The sequence below is a fragment of the Protopterus annectens genome, chromosome 8.part1 (genome assembly GCF_019279795.1).
Source record: "Protopterus annectens isolate FY-2018-M chromosome 8.part1, PAN1.0, whole genome shotgun sequence".
NCBI classification, from domain to species: domain Eukaryota; kingdom Metazoa; phylum Chordata; order Ceratodontiformes; family Protopteridae; genus Protopterus; species Protopterus annectens.
Genome location: NC_056742.1, coordinates 318,611,314 through 318,627,690, shown reverse-complemented (window position 1 = coordinate 318,627,690; position 16,377 = coordinate 318,611,314). Strand labels below are relative to the sequence as shown.

General features: G+C 37.8%; 1 protein-coding gene across 1 annotated transcript in view; it reads left to right on the top strand.

Annotated features, from left to right (window-relative positions):
- PMFBP1 (polyamine modulated factor 1 binding protein 1) overlaps positions 1-16,377 on the top strand; it is a 3,624,986-nt gene that overhangs the window by 2,748,138 nt on the left and 860,471 nt on the right. The window contains exon 23 of the mRNA XM_044081904.1: positions 595-762. Coding sequence (XP_043937839.1) covers positions 595-762 — 168 coding nt within the window. The remainder of the gene's footprint in view (positions 1-594; positions 763-16,377) is intronic.

The following is a 16,377-nucleotide window of genomic DNA, read 5'->3' as shown; positions in this document are numbered from 1 at the left end:
GCAATGGGGTGCAGAAGCCTCCGTTTGCTCACCCTAAGGTGAATGTTGGAGATAATCCTGTCAGAAGATTGAAAACTGTCCCTCACTGCTGTTCAAAGCTACCACTGATGGCCAGCCATATACCACAGATCATTCATCTTAAGTTGATTGCCACCAGGAAGCAGATTCCAAATGTGTACCATTTATATCTGCGCTTATTTTATGGAATAGCCACATGCTGCCTTAATTATTGGACTATGTCAATCTCTTTCATTTAAGAAAAGTGTCTGGCATGTTGTACTGCTTTCAGATTTACAGTACCTAATGGTGTGTCATATCACAAACAATATGCTGTCTGTGGAGAAGTGCTTTCCTGCTGCCCATGTGTTTACCATTAAGTATTTCAGTTTCCCTTTTATTATTCACCTGTTCTCATCTAGATTGTGGCTCTCCAAGACAAAGACCAAGTGTGGATAGGTAACTTGCTACTTCTGTTTTTAACAGGTTATTGTTATATAGGGTTACAGTTCAATTGCCTGTGTTTTTGTGGTGGGGGGGGGGCAGAAATGCAGTGTATATACACTTCTGTTTGTCAACTTATTTTTTCCTATGTAGGTGAGGGCTCAAAAACTTGAGAGTGAGAATCTGTCCATCAAGGTCAAAAACCTGCAAAGTGACTTGAGCATCTTGCAAGACATTTGTTCAGACAAGGATGAGAAAATGATGCATTTGGAGCAGACTGTCAAGCAACTTGAAGAGAAGAAACTGGTTATCTTACAACAGGTGAATACATGATTGCTTGTGTGGGTGAGCTATATTATGTGGCCATCATGGCTGTATAACTGAGGCAAAGAAGGCTGGCAATTTTGCTCTGTATGAATTGTACAATCCTGTACTAGTTAAGGTGAGGGACTAAAAAGGAATACAGTATTTGTATGTAAAGCCTGATTTCTTATTTCCTTGCTTTAATCAGTGATCATTAAATCCAAATTGTTTATAAGTGTTATTTCTTTAAATTGTGTATTTCATTGATAACTGAATTTTTGAAGTCTAAGAGGGTGGGAAAAATAATTGTCCCAGTTATCTTACTTCCCTATCAGGAATAATTGATCTCTGCATCCTTGCTTCAGCTAACTGATATGGCTGAAATATACGGATTCCCTTCACAAGCTCAAAGTTTCAAAACTTTGAACTGCAAGTAGTCAAGACCATAACACTGAAGTTTTTAAATTTTGAATATATATATATATATATATATATATATATATATATATATATATGGGTATACATTGTTTGATAGAAAACATATTTCACTGTAAATCATTTTTCCGAAGCCTCATTTCACTGAAAATGAATTGCCTGAGCACAATTCACTTAAAGCTCACTTCACTAAAAACTCATTTGACTGAAACTTATTTCATCTAAAAAGGTATATGCCCTGTTCCCCACTGTAGTGCAATCCTGGAGTTAGTATATATAGTAAGGGGGTTTGCGGGGCATAGCCGCTCACCTGTTTTAAATGTTGTAAACCATAGATATGGATACTTACAAGTCAAATCAATAACTCCTTCCAGAAGATAATATATACCCAAACTATGTACGGGGTACACCCCCACACACCCCAATATGGGGTCTGTGCCCCCCACACCCACACTTACTATATATACTAACTCCATGGTTCGCACTATAGTGGGGAACAGGGCATGTACCTTTTTAGGTGAAATGTGTTTCAGTCAAATAAGTTTTCAGTGAAGTGAACTTTCAGTGAATTTTGCTCAGGCAATTCCTTTTCAGTAAAATGAGACTTCGACGAAATGAGTTTCAGTGAAGTGTGTTTTCTAGCAAACAAAGTAGACCCATATATAAATAAAGATATATACACACACGCACACACACACACACACACACACACACACACACACACACACACACACACACGCACACACACACACACACACACACACACACACACACACACACACACGCACACGCACACACGCACACACACACGCACACACACACACACACACACACACATTTTACATGTAACTAATGAATATAACCCACATAATTTGCTAAAGCATTATATCCCAGTGCAGTGATCTACAACCCAACCCACCCAGCCCCAGCAAACCTAGCAAATCTCTTATGCTGTCAGCCATAAATCTCCAAAGCCTTAGAAACAAGATACCTCAACTCCTGGCGTGGATTTCACAAAACAATCCCGATATTAAAGCAGCTACCAAAACCTGGTTAAAGTCATATGTAAAAGACATAGAATTTGTCCCCCCATGCTACTCATACCTAAGAGGAGGGGGAGTAGTAATACTCTTTCCTAGCAAATATACTTTAATTCCCTACTCAAAACCAATACCCAACTTCTTCCCAGCCGAAGAAATAGTCTCTATACTAAAACTTAACAATTATAAAAAAAATGTGCATAATTGCTCTGTATATTCCTCCAGGAAACAACATACCAATATTACACAACATACTTGCCTGGACCTCCCAAAACATAGATAATGAGACCATCATCTTAGGTTATGTAAACATTGATTGACAACACATTGCCCAAAAGATCCCCTCAAAAAACATAAACTTTTACAACTTCTCACAACTCATTCAGGACATCACCAGACCCCACAAAAATAACAATTGGGGCTCCACAATAGACTGGATATTAGTGTCCAACCCTAACAATGTCACCACTGCAGACATACTACTTAATACCATTAGCGACCACCACCCAGCATATATCCTACACAAATCTACCCCAACCCCAGGCAAACACCAATACAAATCAGCCAGAAATTTGACTAAGTTCCAACCATCCATATTTAATGAAACCTTAGGTAAAGTAAATTGGGAACCCCTCAAATCCCTACCACTTAATGAGGCTGTTGAATTCTTTAACTCAACATTCCTAGGCATCCTAAACAGGCAGGCACCCACCTGCCAAAAATGAATAAAACATAACCACGCAAGCTGCTCTCAAAATCCACCAAAGAAGTCATGTCTACAAGGGATAAAATCTGGAAATTGTGGCAGAAAAACAAAGACCCCTCAACTCTACTACAAAACAAGCAACTCTGCAACCAGGCAAAATGACTAATAACCAGAGATAAAAAAGCCCACTGCCTCGACCTACAAAGCCAACATAAAGATAATCCCAAAAGATTCTGGTCCTCCATTAACCAACTATTACACCCAGGCTGTCAAAGCAATCCATCTCCTGACCCAGACAAACCCCTCACCAAACTTGCCACCCTCTTCAATTCCTACTTCATTGACACCATAGCTAACCTAATCACCACCTTTCCTATGGTTAGTGTCACCACCACCAAGACAGCTGATGACCAAATCATCCCAGTAAACAATCCTACCCTCATCTCCAACCTAAAATTCTCCCCCATACCCACCGCCAAAATAAAAAAAACGTTTACTTGTTAAAATCCTGTACTCTGAGCTTACACCATCAGTATACTCATTAACAGATTAATTAAAGAATCCCTAGTCCCAGACATCTGGAAAAAAGCTTACATTCTCCTTTACACCAAGGCGGCACCAATATGCACACCACAAACTTTCGTCCCATAGCAATTCTTTCACCCCTCTCTAAAATACTGGAAAAAATGCATCCATGCCCAATTACTCAACCACCTGCTTGAAAATCAAATTCTATCACCCACTCCTCATGGTTTCAGACCAGGACACAGCAACATCTACTGCCCCCTTCCTTGATACAGTTAACCGGGCATGGGATTCTGGCAAAATAATCACTTCTCTTTTCCTAGACCTCTCCAAAGCTTCTGATACCATTTCCCACACCTTCCTCCTCGCCAAACTATCCAGCCTCCACATTTCCCCACCGACCCTACAATGGTTCAATAGATATCTCTCCATTTGGCAGCATTCCACCAAATGGCAACAGTCTTACTCTCCCTTCCTCAATACTTCCACAGGGGTACCCCAAGGCTCCATATTTGGTCCTCTCTTATTTAGTATCTTTATTAACAACTTTCGCTCCACTCTTGCACAATGCTCAGTAATCCAGTATGCTGATGACTGTACAATAATATGCACTGCAAATTCCAACCCTGAACTCCAGCAAATCACCCATAATTGCCCTCACCTCTACTGAATCGTGGATGCTTAACAATCATCTTCCCCAAAATATGAGAAAAACTAAACTAGTGCTTTTTACCCCTAAGAAAACCACTCCCCTAGATAAAAAAACTCTTCACTATTCAAACCCCAGACAGTACCAATATAGACGTTGTCCCACTCACTAAACTATTAGGCATTATTATAGCTGAAAACCTTAACTTTGACCTACACATAAATAATATCAAAAAAACACACCAAAAGCTTGGCATGCTCTACAGGAACCAACATTTTCTTTCCCTCTCTACTAGACAAACCCTTGTTATGATCCTCTCTCCTTTATGGCAGCCCTGTCCTCACTAACATCCAAAATTCTGCAAGATCCAATATGTTACAACAGAATAGCCAAGTTTGCCACCAAGGCCAAATTCTCATCCCACCACTGTAACTCACTGAAACAATTAGGCTGGCTGAAACTCCCCCACCATCTCTCATTCATCAAACTATCTACAGTGCACAAAATAATCTACAGACCCACAGACTGTCCTGCTCTCTCGACACTACTTGCCCAATACCAACCCAGCAGGCAACTAAGATCTGAAAATCATCTGCTTCTAAAAGTAGAAAAGCCCACCTTACCTGCTGCTCAATTCCTCTTCTCCTGCACTGTCACCAAACTATGGAACTCACTTCCACCTTCTGTAAGAAACATAGGCAGCACCACCACCTTCAAACAAATACTGAAAAATCATCTCAACTCTTCCTGGCTATGTACCTGCTCTATAACCTAGCCTCCATCTTCTCCTTATATGGTAACAAAACTCCTGTGTTTTTTGCTACTGCTGACCGATGATATTTTCTCCATAAGTATTATTTTTCATCACTTTTTGATACTGGTACAATAATGCTTATTAATATATTACTATATATACCTCTCTGATTGAATTCATATGACAACCAACAAAATTCCTACTTTTATGTATATATTCTGTATATATTACTGTAATCACTATGTGTAACACTGTATCTACTTTTGTACCAATTAATGTTTAATATTTTCTGTATCTGTGTTCTTGTCGGAACTTTTCTACCTGGGCCTAAACTGAAAATGAGCTCTTTTAGGCCCAGTGGACATTCCCGGTAAACAAATGCAATAAATAAGTAAAATAAGTAAAATATAAATGTTATTTACCATTACAAGCACTGGAAATATTCTTCTTTATATTGTATGTCACTTGCTTTATCTTTGGAGCCTTTTTCCATGAGCCTCCCATAAAAATGTGCCAAAATCCAGTATGCAATCTAGTTAATAAAATGCAGCTAAAATAAAAATAATATAGGGAATTTAGATTGGGTCTCCAGTCAAAACCAGGATGTTGTATGTTTGAGGCATGGGTGTCAAGAAATTCACCTCTTAAGTGAAGTTGAGGAGGTGAATCATGATAGCCATCCTGGGTTAAGATCGGAAATACCAGCATTAAGTGGTCAGAAGCGCTATAATACTTTAGCCCTAAAGGGTTTTAACAAAGAGATTCCATGGACAGCATTACTGTAGGCTTGAAAGTACATGATGGAATTGTTTAATTGGTTTATGGTCTATTTCCATAATTATTGCTATATATAAAACAGACGTCATTGTTGAAGAATGTTGTTCCCCTGTAGAAGCCGAAAGCCGAGGTGCTGGGAATTAAATGGCATTTGAAAGCCAACTGTCTGATTTGTTTTTTTACAGAATTTAGTTTCAAGTACCTGATCATAATTCTTTGCAGTGCATGGAGATTTACCTGCTGTCATGTACTACAAAACTTAGAGAAAAGAAAACAGGCCAGATTCATAAAAGTTATTACATAGTATATACTATGTGTACACATTGTGAACACTTTCTGAATTCAAGAACTGCCCTACCACAATGTCTGTTTACTTTGTGGTAATCGTTATGAAGCTGGCCTAATGTGTTGCAGTGGTAAGTGTGTTACGGTTTTGAAAACACAGACAATAGCTAACACAGAAGAATGGCAGGAGGCTGGCAAATGAACTCTTTGTTCAGAATTTTCTTTATTTCAAAAAAGTCTGCATGAAGAACTTGGCAGCTGAGCTTCTCACTTCTCTTCTGCGATATCCACTGACTACTGTTAATGTTCTAAAGATAATCCCAAAAGATTCTGGTCCTCCATTAACCAACTATTACACCCAGGCTGTCAAAGCAATCCATCTCCTGACCCAGACAAACCCCTCACCAAACTTGCCACCCTCTTCAATTCCTACTTCATTGACACCATAGCTAACCTAATCACCACCTTTCCTATGGTTAGTGTCACCACCACCAAGACAGCTGATGACCAAATCATCCCAGTAAACAATCCTACCCTCAACTCCAACCTAAAATTTTCCCCCATACCCACCGCCAAAATAAAAAAAACGTTTACTTGTTAAAATCCTGTACTCTGAGCTTACACCATCAGTATACTCATTAACAGATTAATTAAAGAATCCCTAGTCCCAGACATCTGGAAAAAAGCTTACATTCTCCTTTACACCAAGGCGGCACCAATATGCACACCACAAACTTTCGTCCCATAGCAATTCTTTCACCCCTCTCTAAAATACTGGAAAAAATGCATCCATGCCCAATTACTCAACCACCTGCTTGAAAATCAAATTCTATCACCCACTCCTCATGGTTTCAGACCAGGACACAGCAACATCTACTGCCCCCTTCCTTGATACAGTTAACCGGGCATGGGATTCTGGCAAAATAATCACTTCTCTTTTCCTAGACCTCTCCAAAGCTTCTGATACCATTTCCCACACCTTCCTCCTCTCCAAACTATCCAGCCTCTACATTTCCCCACTGACCCTACAATGGTTCAATAGATATCTCTCCAGTTGGCAGCATTCCACCAAATGGCAACAGTCTTACTCTCCCTTCCTCAATACTTCCACAGGGGTACCCCAAGGCTCCATATTTGGTCCTCTCTTATTTAGTATCTTTATTAACAACTTTCGCTCCACTCTTGCACAATGCTCAGTAATCCAGTATGCTGATGACTGTACAATAATATGCACTGCAAATTCCAACCCTGAACTCCAGCAAATCACCCATAATGCCCTCACCTCTACTGAATTGTGGATGCTTAACAATCATCTTCCCCAAAATATGAGAAAAACTAAACTAGTGCTTTTTACCCCTAAGAAAACCACTCCCCTAGATAAAAAAACTCTTCACTATTCAAACCCAAGACAGTACCAATATAGACGTTGTCCCACTCACTAAACTATTAGGCATTATTATAGCTGAAAACCTTAACTTTGACCTACACATAAATAATATCAAAAAAACACACCAAAAGCTTGGCATGCTCTACAGGAACCAACATTTTCTTTCCCTCTCTACTAGACAAACCCTTGTTATGATCCTCTCTCCTTTATGGCAGCCCTGTCCTCACTAACATCCAAAATTCTGCAAGATCCAATATGTTACAACAGAATAGCCAAGTTTGCCACCAAGGCCAAATTCTCATCCCACCACTGTAACTCACTGAAACAATTAGGCTGGCTGAAACTCCCCCACCATCTCTCATTCATCAAACTATCTACAGTGCACAAAATAATCTACAGACCCACAGACTGTCCTGCTCTCTCGACACTACTTGCCCAATACCAACCCAGCAGGCAACTAAGATCTGAAAATCACCTGCTTCTAAAAGTAGAAAAGCCCACCTTACCTGCTGCTCAATTCCTCTTCTCCTGCACTGTCACCAAACTATGGAACTCACTTCCACCTTCTGTAAGAAACATAGGCAGCACCACCACCTTCAAACAAATACTGAAAAATCATCTCAACTCTTCCTGGCTATGTACCTGCTCTATAACCTAGCCTCCATGTTCTCCTTATATGGTAACTAAACTCCTGTGTTTTTTGCTACTGCTGACCGATGATATTTTCTCCATAAGTATTATTTTTCATCACTTTTTGATACTGGTACAATAATGCTTATTAATATATCTCTATATATACCTCTCTGATTGAATTCATATGACAACCAACAAAATTCCTACTTTTATGTATATATTCTGTATATATTACTGCAATCACTATGTGTAACACTGTATCTACTTTTGTACCAATTAATGTTTAATATTTTCTGTATCTGTGTTCTTGTCGGAACTTTTCTACCTGGGCCTAAACTGAAAATGAGCTCTTTTAGGCCCAGTGGACATTCCCGGTAAACAAATGCAATAAATAAGTAAAATAAGTAAAATATAAATGTTATTTACCATTACAAGCACTGGAAATATTCTTCTTTATATTGTATGTCACTTGCTTTATCTTTGGAGCCTTTTTCCATGAGCCTCCCATAAAAATGTGCCAAAATCCAGTATGCAATCTAGTTAATAAAATGCAGCTAAAATAAAAATAATATAGGGAATTTAGATTGGGTCTCCAGTCATAACCAGGATGTTGTATGTTTGAGGCATGGGTGTCAAGAAATTCACCTCTTAAGTGAAGTTGAGGAGGTGAATCATGATAGCCATCCTGGGTTAAGATCGGAAATACCAGCATTAAGTGGTCAGAAGCGCTATAATACTTTAGCCCTAAAGGGTTTTAACAAAGAGATTCCATGGACAGCATTACTGTAGGCTTGAAAGTACATGATGGAATTGTTTAATTGGTTTATGGTCTATTTCCATAATTATTGCTATATATAAAACAGACGTCATTGTTGAAGAATGTTGTTCCCCTGTAGAAGCCGAAAGCTGAGGTGCTGGGAATTAAATGGCATTTGAAAGCCAACTGTCTGATTTGTTTTTTTTACAGAATTTAGTTTCAAGTACCTGATCATAATTCTTTGCAGTGCATGGAGATTTACCTGCTGTCATGTACTACAAAACTTAGAGAAAAGAAAACAGGCCAGATTCATAAAAGTTATTACATAGTATATACTATGTGTACAAATTGTGAACACTTTCTGAATTCAAGAACTGTCCTACCACAATGTCTATTTACTTTGTGGTAATCGTTATGAAGCTGGCCTAATGTGTTGCAGTGGTAAGTGTGTTACAGTTTTGAAAACACAGACAATAGCTAACACAGAAGAATGGCAGGAGGCTGGCAAATGAACTCTTTGTTCAGAATTTTCTTTATTTCAAAAAAGTCTGCATAAAGAACTTGGCAGCTGAGCTTCTCACTTCTCTTCTGCAATATCCACTGACTACTGTTAATGTTCTAGTATGAGACTGGAGTTTAACAGTGGTCAGAGAGGGTTGCTTAACAAAACTTATTAAGCATCTTTCTGAGGTCAGAAAGGTGTTTAACAAGCCTGCTTGTTCCCCAGTTTCAGAGCATAATCCTGGGATTCCATTAACTAGTAATAAATTATTAAATTATGCAGGTATTGTAAGTGATGTATACTACCCTTGCTATTTACTACTCATAAATAAACCCAACCCAAATGGGATCAGTGTACATACTTAGATAAGCATATATATATATATATATATATATATATATATAAACATATATATATATATATGTATGTATGTATGTCAAAAATGTGTGCATTTGGATAAGTTTATACTTAGCAATACTGTCCACCTGTAAGTCATCATGTGTCTACTAATGTCAGATGTCTGTAAATCTGAAAGCACTTTGTCAATCTTTTGTCTACATATAAATGTATCTACTGCCTATGCCTCCAGTTATGGCTAGGAAATGACCCTCTAGACCAGGCTACCTACCCAATTAATAAATTTGTGAAGTAAAAGTAATACAAAATAAATAGTTAAAATAGGAGTGAAGGTGCTATCACTAAAGAACAATGAAATGGTATACAGAAAACTCTGAATAACAAACTGTGGACTTAGCAGTCATGTATTATGAGGCATTTAGTGTCACTGACCTACACTGTTGCCTGTATGTAGCAACAAATAATTTCTTATTTATCCACTGTTCCACTCATCAGTCTGAGGACAATGTGATGCATATGATTTCACAGTGTGGGAAAATAATTCCACAAAATCTTTGAAAAGCAGTTTTCTGCAGGAATATAATTCTAGCAAATCTTTGAAAAGCGGTTTTGTATACCTAACCATTTTATTTTGTAGAGGTCTCACTGCATTTACCCAAAACTTATCTGACTGCAGTTATGTACAGATGGCTGTTTTCCTGTGCATGTTTCCGTAAGGAGCAGTAACAATTTTTTTTATCTTTTTTAAGGATGGCGGTTAAAGGGAAGACCCTCATTGCAGCGATACTTTAATACATATTCTCCAAATGCCCCACTGCAGACAAACTGCATAGGTCATTTAGTAACTGGGTAGACATTAATGAAAAATATTGTAAATATTTTTGATTCTACTGCTGCAAAGAAAAGTATCAGACTACGACACTTAACAATTGTTTTGCTGTCCTGGAATACTTGACCATATGCATATCTAGTTTCCAAGATGTTGTGAAGAGAATATTAAACTGGAGACATTGCAGTTCTGTGAGTTTTCTTTTTTTTTTTTTTTTTGCTGATTTAGAATCTCCTGACTGATTTGTTTACATCATAGCTCCTCATCTGTGTACAACACATAACCCATGGAAATAGATTTTAATCAGTGAACAGCCATCCAAGGAGAGAAAGACTGAATGACCATAGGACTGCTATCCTTCCCTAGGGCTTGTCTTTCCTTCTCTGGATGGCTGGGTAAGGTTCTGCAGTCATGGCTATCTGGACTGATTGATTGATGGTTGTTCTTCCTTACGTTCTTCCACATATACTTCAAAACAGGAATGCATGCTGACATATTTTTATATTATTGCATTTCATCCCACAGGGGATCCATATGCTGAGTTCTCCACAGATTAAGCTGCCTCTGGATAATACAATTTTAAAATTTTCCAGGAAGTTCACTGTACATGTTTAATCATAGCATATTTATTTATTTACTTACTTACATTGTATTGAACCTAGTTGGTCCTGCTGAGCAATGCCCATTTCCAGAGTGAACCTGGGAAAAGTAAAATATATAGCACTAGTTTTGCTGTATTCCACAGATAACATATGCATATATAGTGGATAAAGTCAGGTTAGTAGCCCTTGCTGGTCTGGTGAGAAGGCATACAGAAAACAGCAGTATACAAGGAAAGAGTAGTCAGTACTCATAATACACTTATCAGGCATGGACAAAAGGCACCCTTAAATTAGTGAAAGGCACTTGACAGCATGCATTTCTTCTACCTTGAGTACCAAGTTCTCACTAGCATTCCACCACTAATAGTATATCAAGCTGTTATTAATTTATAATTCTTAATTTATTCACACTTATTTTCCAAAGGCATATGATTACAATTACTACATACCCCATAAGTATTTATTATTTATTTATTTATTGGCATTTGTTAACCGGGTTTGTCCAACTGGGCTTGCTGCCCATTTTCAGTGGAGACCCGAGGAGGAAAGCTCCATTAAGAAATTTATTGGCTGCCAGCACATGTTGATTGCACATTGTTTTCTGTCTGTTTCCCCCAAGCTTTTCATTTCACTGGGCTAATATTTGACATGGGTATAGCTCTAGGGTACCCATTTGTGCATGCATATATTTTTGCCAGTCTAAAAAAAACATGGCACCATTGTGAAGACTCACATGTCTGTCCCTAAAGCAGCAGTGCAAGCCCTAAATATAATAACTTTATTAAGACACAGACAGTGAATACCATGTCCACAACCAGTGTCATTTCTAGGCAGTTTAATGAGTGTGGACAGGGGTAGTACAGCTACCTCGGTGACTGCACTAAAGCATCAACATCCCAGGAGCTGTTGAAAGAGGGCAGGAAGAAAGACCATAAGGATTTGCAGAAGTTGAGTAACTGCTGAAAAGGATACTAAAGAAGGATGGTATAGAAACAGAGGTATTTTGACACCTACTAGTAATAATTTGAGAGCAGGTGCGATGATTGTCAGATATTACTTTTGTAAGTTTTGAAATACATATCCAGCACAGAGGCAGACAGGAAAGTATGATGCTGTACAACGCATCCTGAGAGGTGATTTGAGAAGGAGGAGTTGGAAGAAGAGGCATTTCGACAAATACTAATGATAACGTAAAATCTGGCATATCTGTGATAAGTAAAATCTGGCATATGTGTGATAAGTAAAATCTGGCATATCTGTGATAAGTAAAATCAGGCATATCTGTGATAAGTAAAATCAGGCATATCTGTGATAAGTAAAATCAGGCATATCTGTGATAAGTAAAATCAGGCATATCTGTGATAAGTAAAATCTGGCATATCTGTGATAAGTAAAATCTGGCATATCTGTGATAAGTAAAATCTGGTATATCTGTGATAAGTAAAATCTGGTATATCTGTGATAAGCTGACTGTTACAGACTATGACTCGAGGTGCAAGGAAAAGGGTGGGGATATAGATGGCATTCTCCATTAGTCCTGTCACTACACAGGAGCACCCTGAGTGTGAAAAAAACTAAGGGTGGTACTAATAGATCCCAAAGGTACATCAAGAAACAGAAACCTTGATAAAGAAGCACATTATGATTTTAAGGGAAATTTATTAAGGACAGTTTGGCAGAAAAAGAAGGAGATCACTTTAAACGGTTATGCTCAAGGAGGAAGTAGAGTAAACTATGGACTTTGGCATGGCAGTTTATTTATTTTACTTATTTTTGTTTTGATGTATTCTTGGTCTGTGAGCAAAGGATCACTTTCGTATTTTTGTTTTAAATTATGGTCTGAGCAGAGACGAAGGATCACAAAAAAATCTTAATATTTTGAAAAGTAAATTTTATTGGAGGGGTTATCCACTGTCATCCCTTGTTAACAATGAAGGACATGGAAGGGCAACTTAGCCTAAGTCATGAATTTGCCATCTTCTTATAAAGATTAGAAATTGATTTACAAATATACTGTTAAGGAAGAACCAGCACTGGCTTTGGACAGAATATTTGAAAAGATGATGCCCAGAATCAGGACATCCACATAACTGGGGAGTATGTTATATGTTATAATAACAGAAACATGTAGATCGAAGGGAAGTAGAAGTGTAGAACCACCTATAAAACTGGTCGTGTCTAGAAGGACATATAAACATACATCACCAGGGTATGCTATAATGTACATGTCCTGGATACAGGACTGCAGCCAAGACTAATGTCCAGCACACATGTATATATCAGCTAGAAAATATATTTCTTCATGTGAAGAAATAAATCTTCCTTTAAACAAAATATAAAATAAAATTATTTTATATGAATAAATCAGTCCTAATGGAAAAAAAATAAGTGATCCCTTGAAATTCAAAGATGTTTTTAACAGTTTACCAGCATATTTCAGAATACATATACCCAACGGGATGGAGGTAAACTGACTGAGCTAGACGCTGTAATTTTCAGAAATGTAAAAGTGCCCAGGACACTGTGTGCAAGTGTTAAGCATTGTAGTCATGTCCCTTTCCTGTAAAGGCCGTGTCTTTTGATCGTGTACTGTCTCCTCAGGCTGAGACAGAAATAGGTCCTGTTGGAGCAGTGCTCTACCCCAGTTAACAAATCTAAGTAAATAAATAAATAAGTTATATTTCACTTGCAGCATTTGCCCACCTAACCAAAGAGAGGAAGTCCCTTGCTTAGTTGAAATAGCAGTGCTTTTGCTAAGCGTAACTTGTGGCAGGTTATGTTTATTTTATATTCTGATCACAATACTAAGAAATGAAATAATTTAACAAAAATCCACACTCCTGCCTTTCACATGAAATGTTCTCCACATAAAGTGTATCTGCAACCATTAACAACTGAAGTCTGGCTTCACTGCACTGTTAATGCTTTATACTGCAGGTTTCCCTAACGAAGACTTAAGGGAAACATGCTCATTCATTATGATTGATGAAGCAGATTATCCTTAACAGTTTTTTTTTTACTTCCCTCCACATGATGAAAATGGTATTAGAAATAAAATGAGAAACAGAGCATCTCTTCTGACTGGACCTTTTGATGAAAGGGGATTACTCTGGGGCCTCACACACACATACCCGCACACACGCATACTTACTCACTTACCTGCTCACTCATTCACGCTGAGCACGTTATGCAAACGTGAGACTAGAGCCTGTGCTGGCAATGAATCTGGAATCTAAAGAAGCGGCCTGGCCAGGCCTCACTCTGTTCCTGTTCAAATAGCTGCAGGGTGTTCTTTGAAGAGCTGCCAGGCCAGCAAGATTGGAGTTCAGAAATGGTGTTTAAGCTCAGCACTGATTTATTTCACAAATTAAGGGTCCCTACAACATGAAAACCAAAATAAATAGCTCTGCACCTGTTTCTGAATTGGCTTTTTTCTTTCACTTAAATGTGTGAATAGGAATGAAAACATTAAGTGCCCCCTGAAGTATTAAGTGCATTTCTGCATTTAGGGCAAGTCACACATTGTTAATTGGTACAGAAAATTGCCTGTTTAAATATGAATTATTGTATTGTTTTCCTTCAGTTGCTGCCAGATCTGTTTCCTTTTGTGCAAAAATAACATTGCCGCAGGCCTGCTTACTTACCTCTAGTTCAAATTACTAGTTGTACTGCAAGAACAGTAATGCCATTTGAGAAATATAAAGGGAAAGGGTGCCGGTAGGTTGGACATTAGCCTTAATGATGTTTGTTTTCTTCTGTGGAGGCAATTTATATTTTTTAATGTATTATCTTTATCAAAACTAAAAAGGTGTACCTTTTATCAGGACGGGACATGGAGAAACATTTTAGTTTTGAAAGCCTGTTGTCAGCCCTAATCATTTGTCACGGATGCCTCAGTTATGCTTCATTGCAGCACTAAGCAAAGATGTACAACTGCATTTACTTTTGAGGTAAGCTGTTCTGGATTTCTAAGTGTTAACAGTTTCTGGCATTGTTTGCCACTAGTGAGATACCTTTCAACATCACTCACTCTTCTTCAGTGTGATTTCATCACAGAAAAGTTGGTTTTGTTATTTAAGACAGCACAAGTTCACGTCTTTGTATCACATCCACACATTGCCTGTATTGTTTTCTTATTTCCAGAGGCAGGGTAGAATATGTAAAACTGTTACTGCACATTCTACTCTAACCATTTCCTTGCTGGTAAGTAACCAGGTGTTTTACTCACTCCGCTGTCAAAGACGTTTGGACCATGGCAAATGGTCACTCAGCTAGTAGTGCTGTTTGTTATAGCTTTTAACTATCTGTTCTGTTCCTTTGCTTTAAAGGCTAGTGAAAATTGTATTTTTGTGGACACTTGTGAACTGATTGGCCACCCACTTGCATTTTTGGTACTAATGTCATTAAAATAATCAGTTTACATTAAAAACTGTGTTTTCTAACAGTTGTGTGTAATGTATTTTTCTGCATGTGTGCTTGTGTGTGTGTGTTTGTTTATGCGTGTGTTTGTGAGTACTGTGTGGAACCTTGAGAAGTGAACAGACATTTAGAAAAAAGCCAATTATCCAGTGTTATTGAAAATAAACCATGCATTCATTACATATGTACCAACACCCACAACAACATGTACACACACACACAGTTGTTGCCATACAGATTACCTTGTCATCTCAAGATTATTAGTAGAGTAACTGGCTTGTTCCTTTTCTCTTTCTTGACTTATGTATCTCTGTATGCAGGTTTAGTCAAGCCAGTAATGAACATTATACGTCCTTCCATACAGGTTAATATCATGGTGTCTTAACTTATATTTCATTTAATATGTTGACTGAATCACACAGTGGATAATTTGAAGTGAAAATTGTTAGCTGTGTACCAAGTTTTTTTTTCAATTACTGTGGTCACTCGGTACACAGGCCAGTGATCTTCATCTTAATTTTGAAAGGGGAGGTTTTCATATATAAATGTAGATTTTGTTGTGCTGGTGGGTTCTAAAAACAGCTGTCTACAAAAATGAATAAAACTTTAGTAAAGAAAATATTTTTTTGTACTACATCTGGTTTATATTCCCAAAATGTTTTATTTTTCACTTGAGAAAAAGATGGTCTGGAATCAAGTTGCTTCAAAAATCTCATTTCCAGGTCTAGTAGAGTACGCTTTGATGGCCTGTGTCTGTTGTCTTCAAGAAGTTACTCTTTGTATTATATCATATGATACTGAGAATATAATAAGAACATTGTCATTTATAGAAAGTTCCATGAATCACATTTTTTCTGCTAAACTGCCTAGATGGGCATGCTTGTGGAGCTGAAGGCTTTTATTTAGGGTAGATAATATGAAAATCAGCAACAATTTGCTATATTGTGTGAGTCAAAGTGTCTGGTATTACCATTGT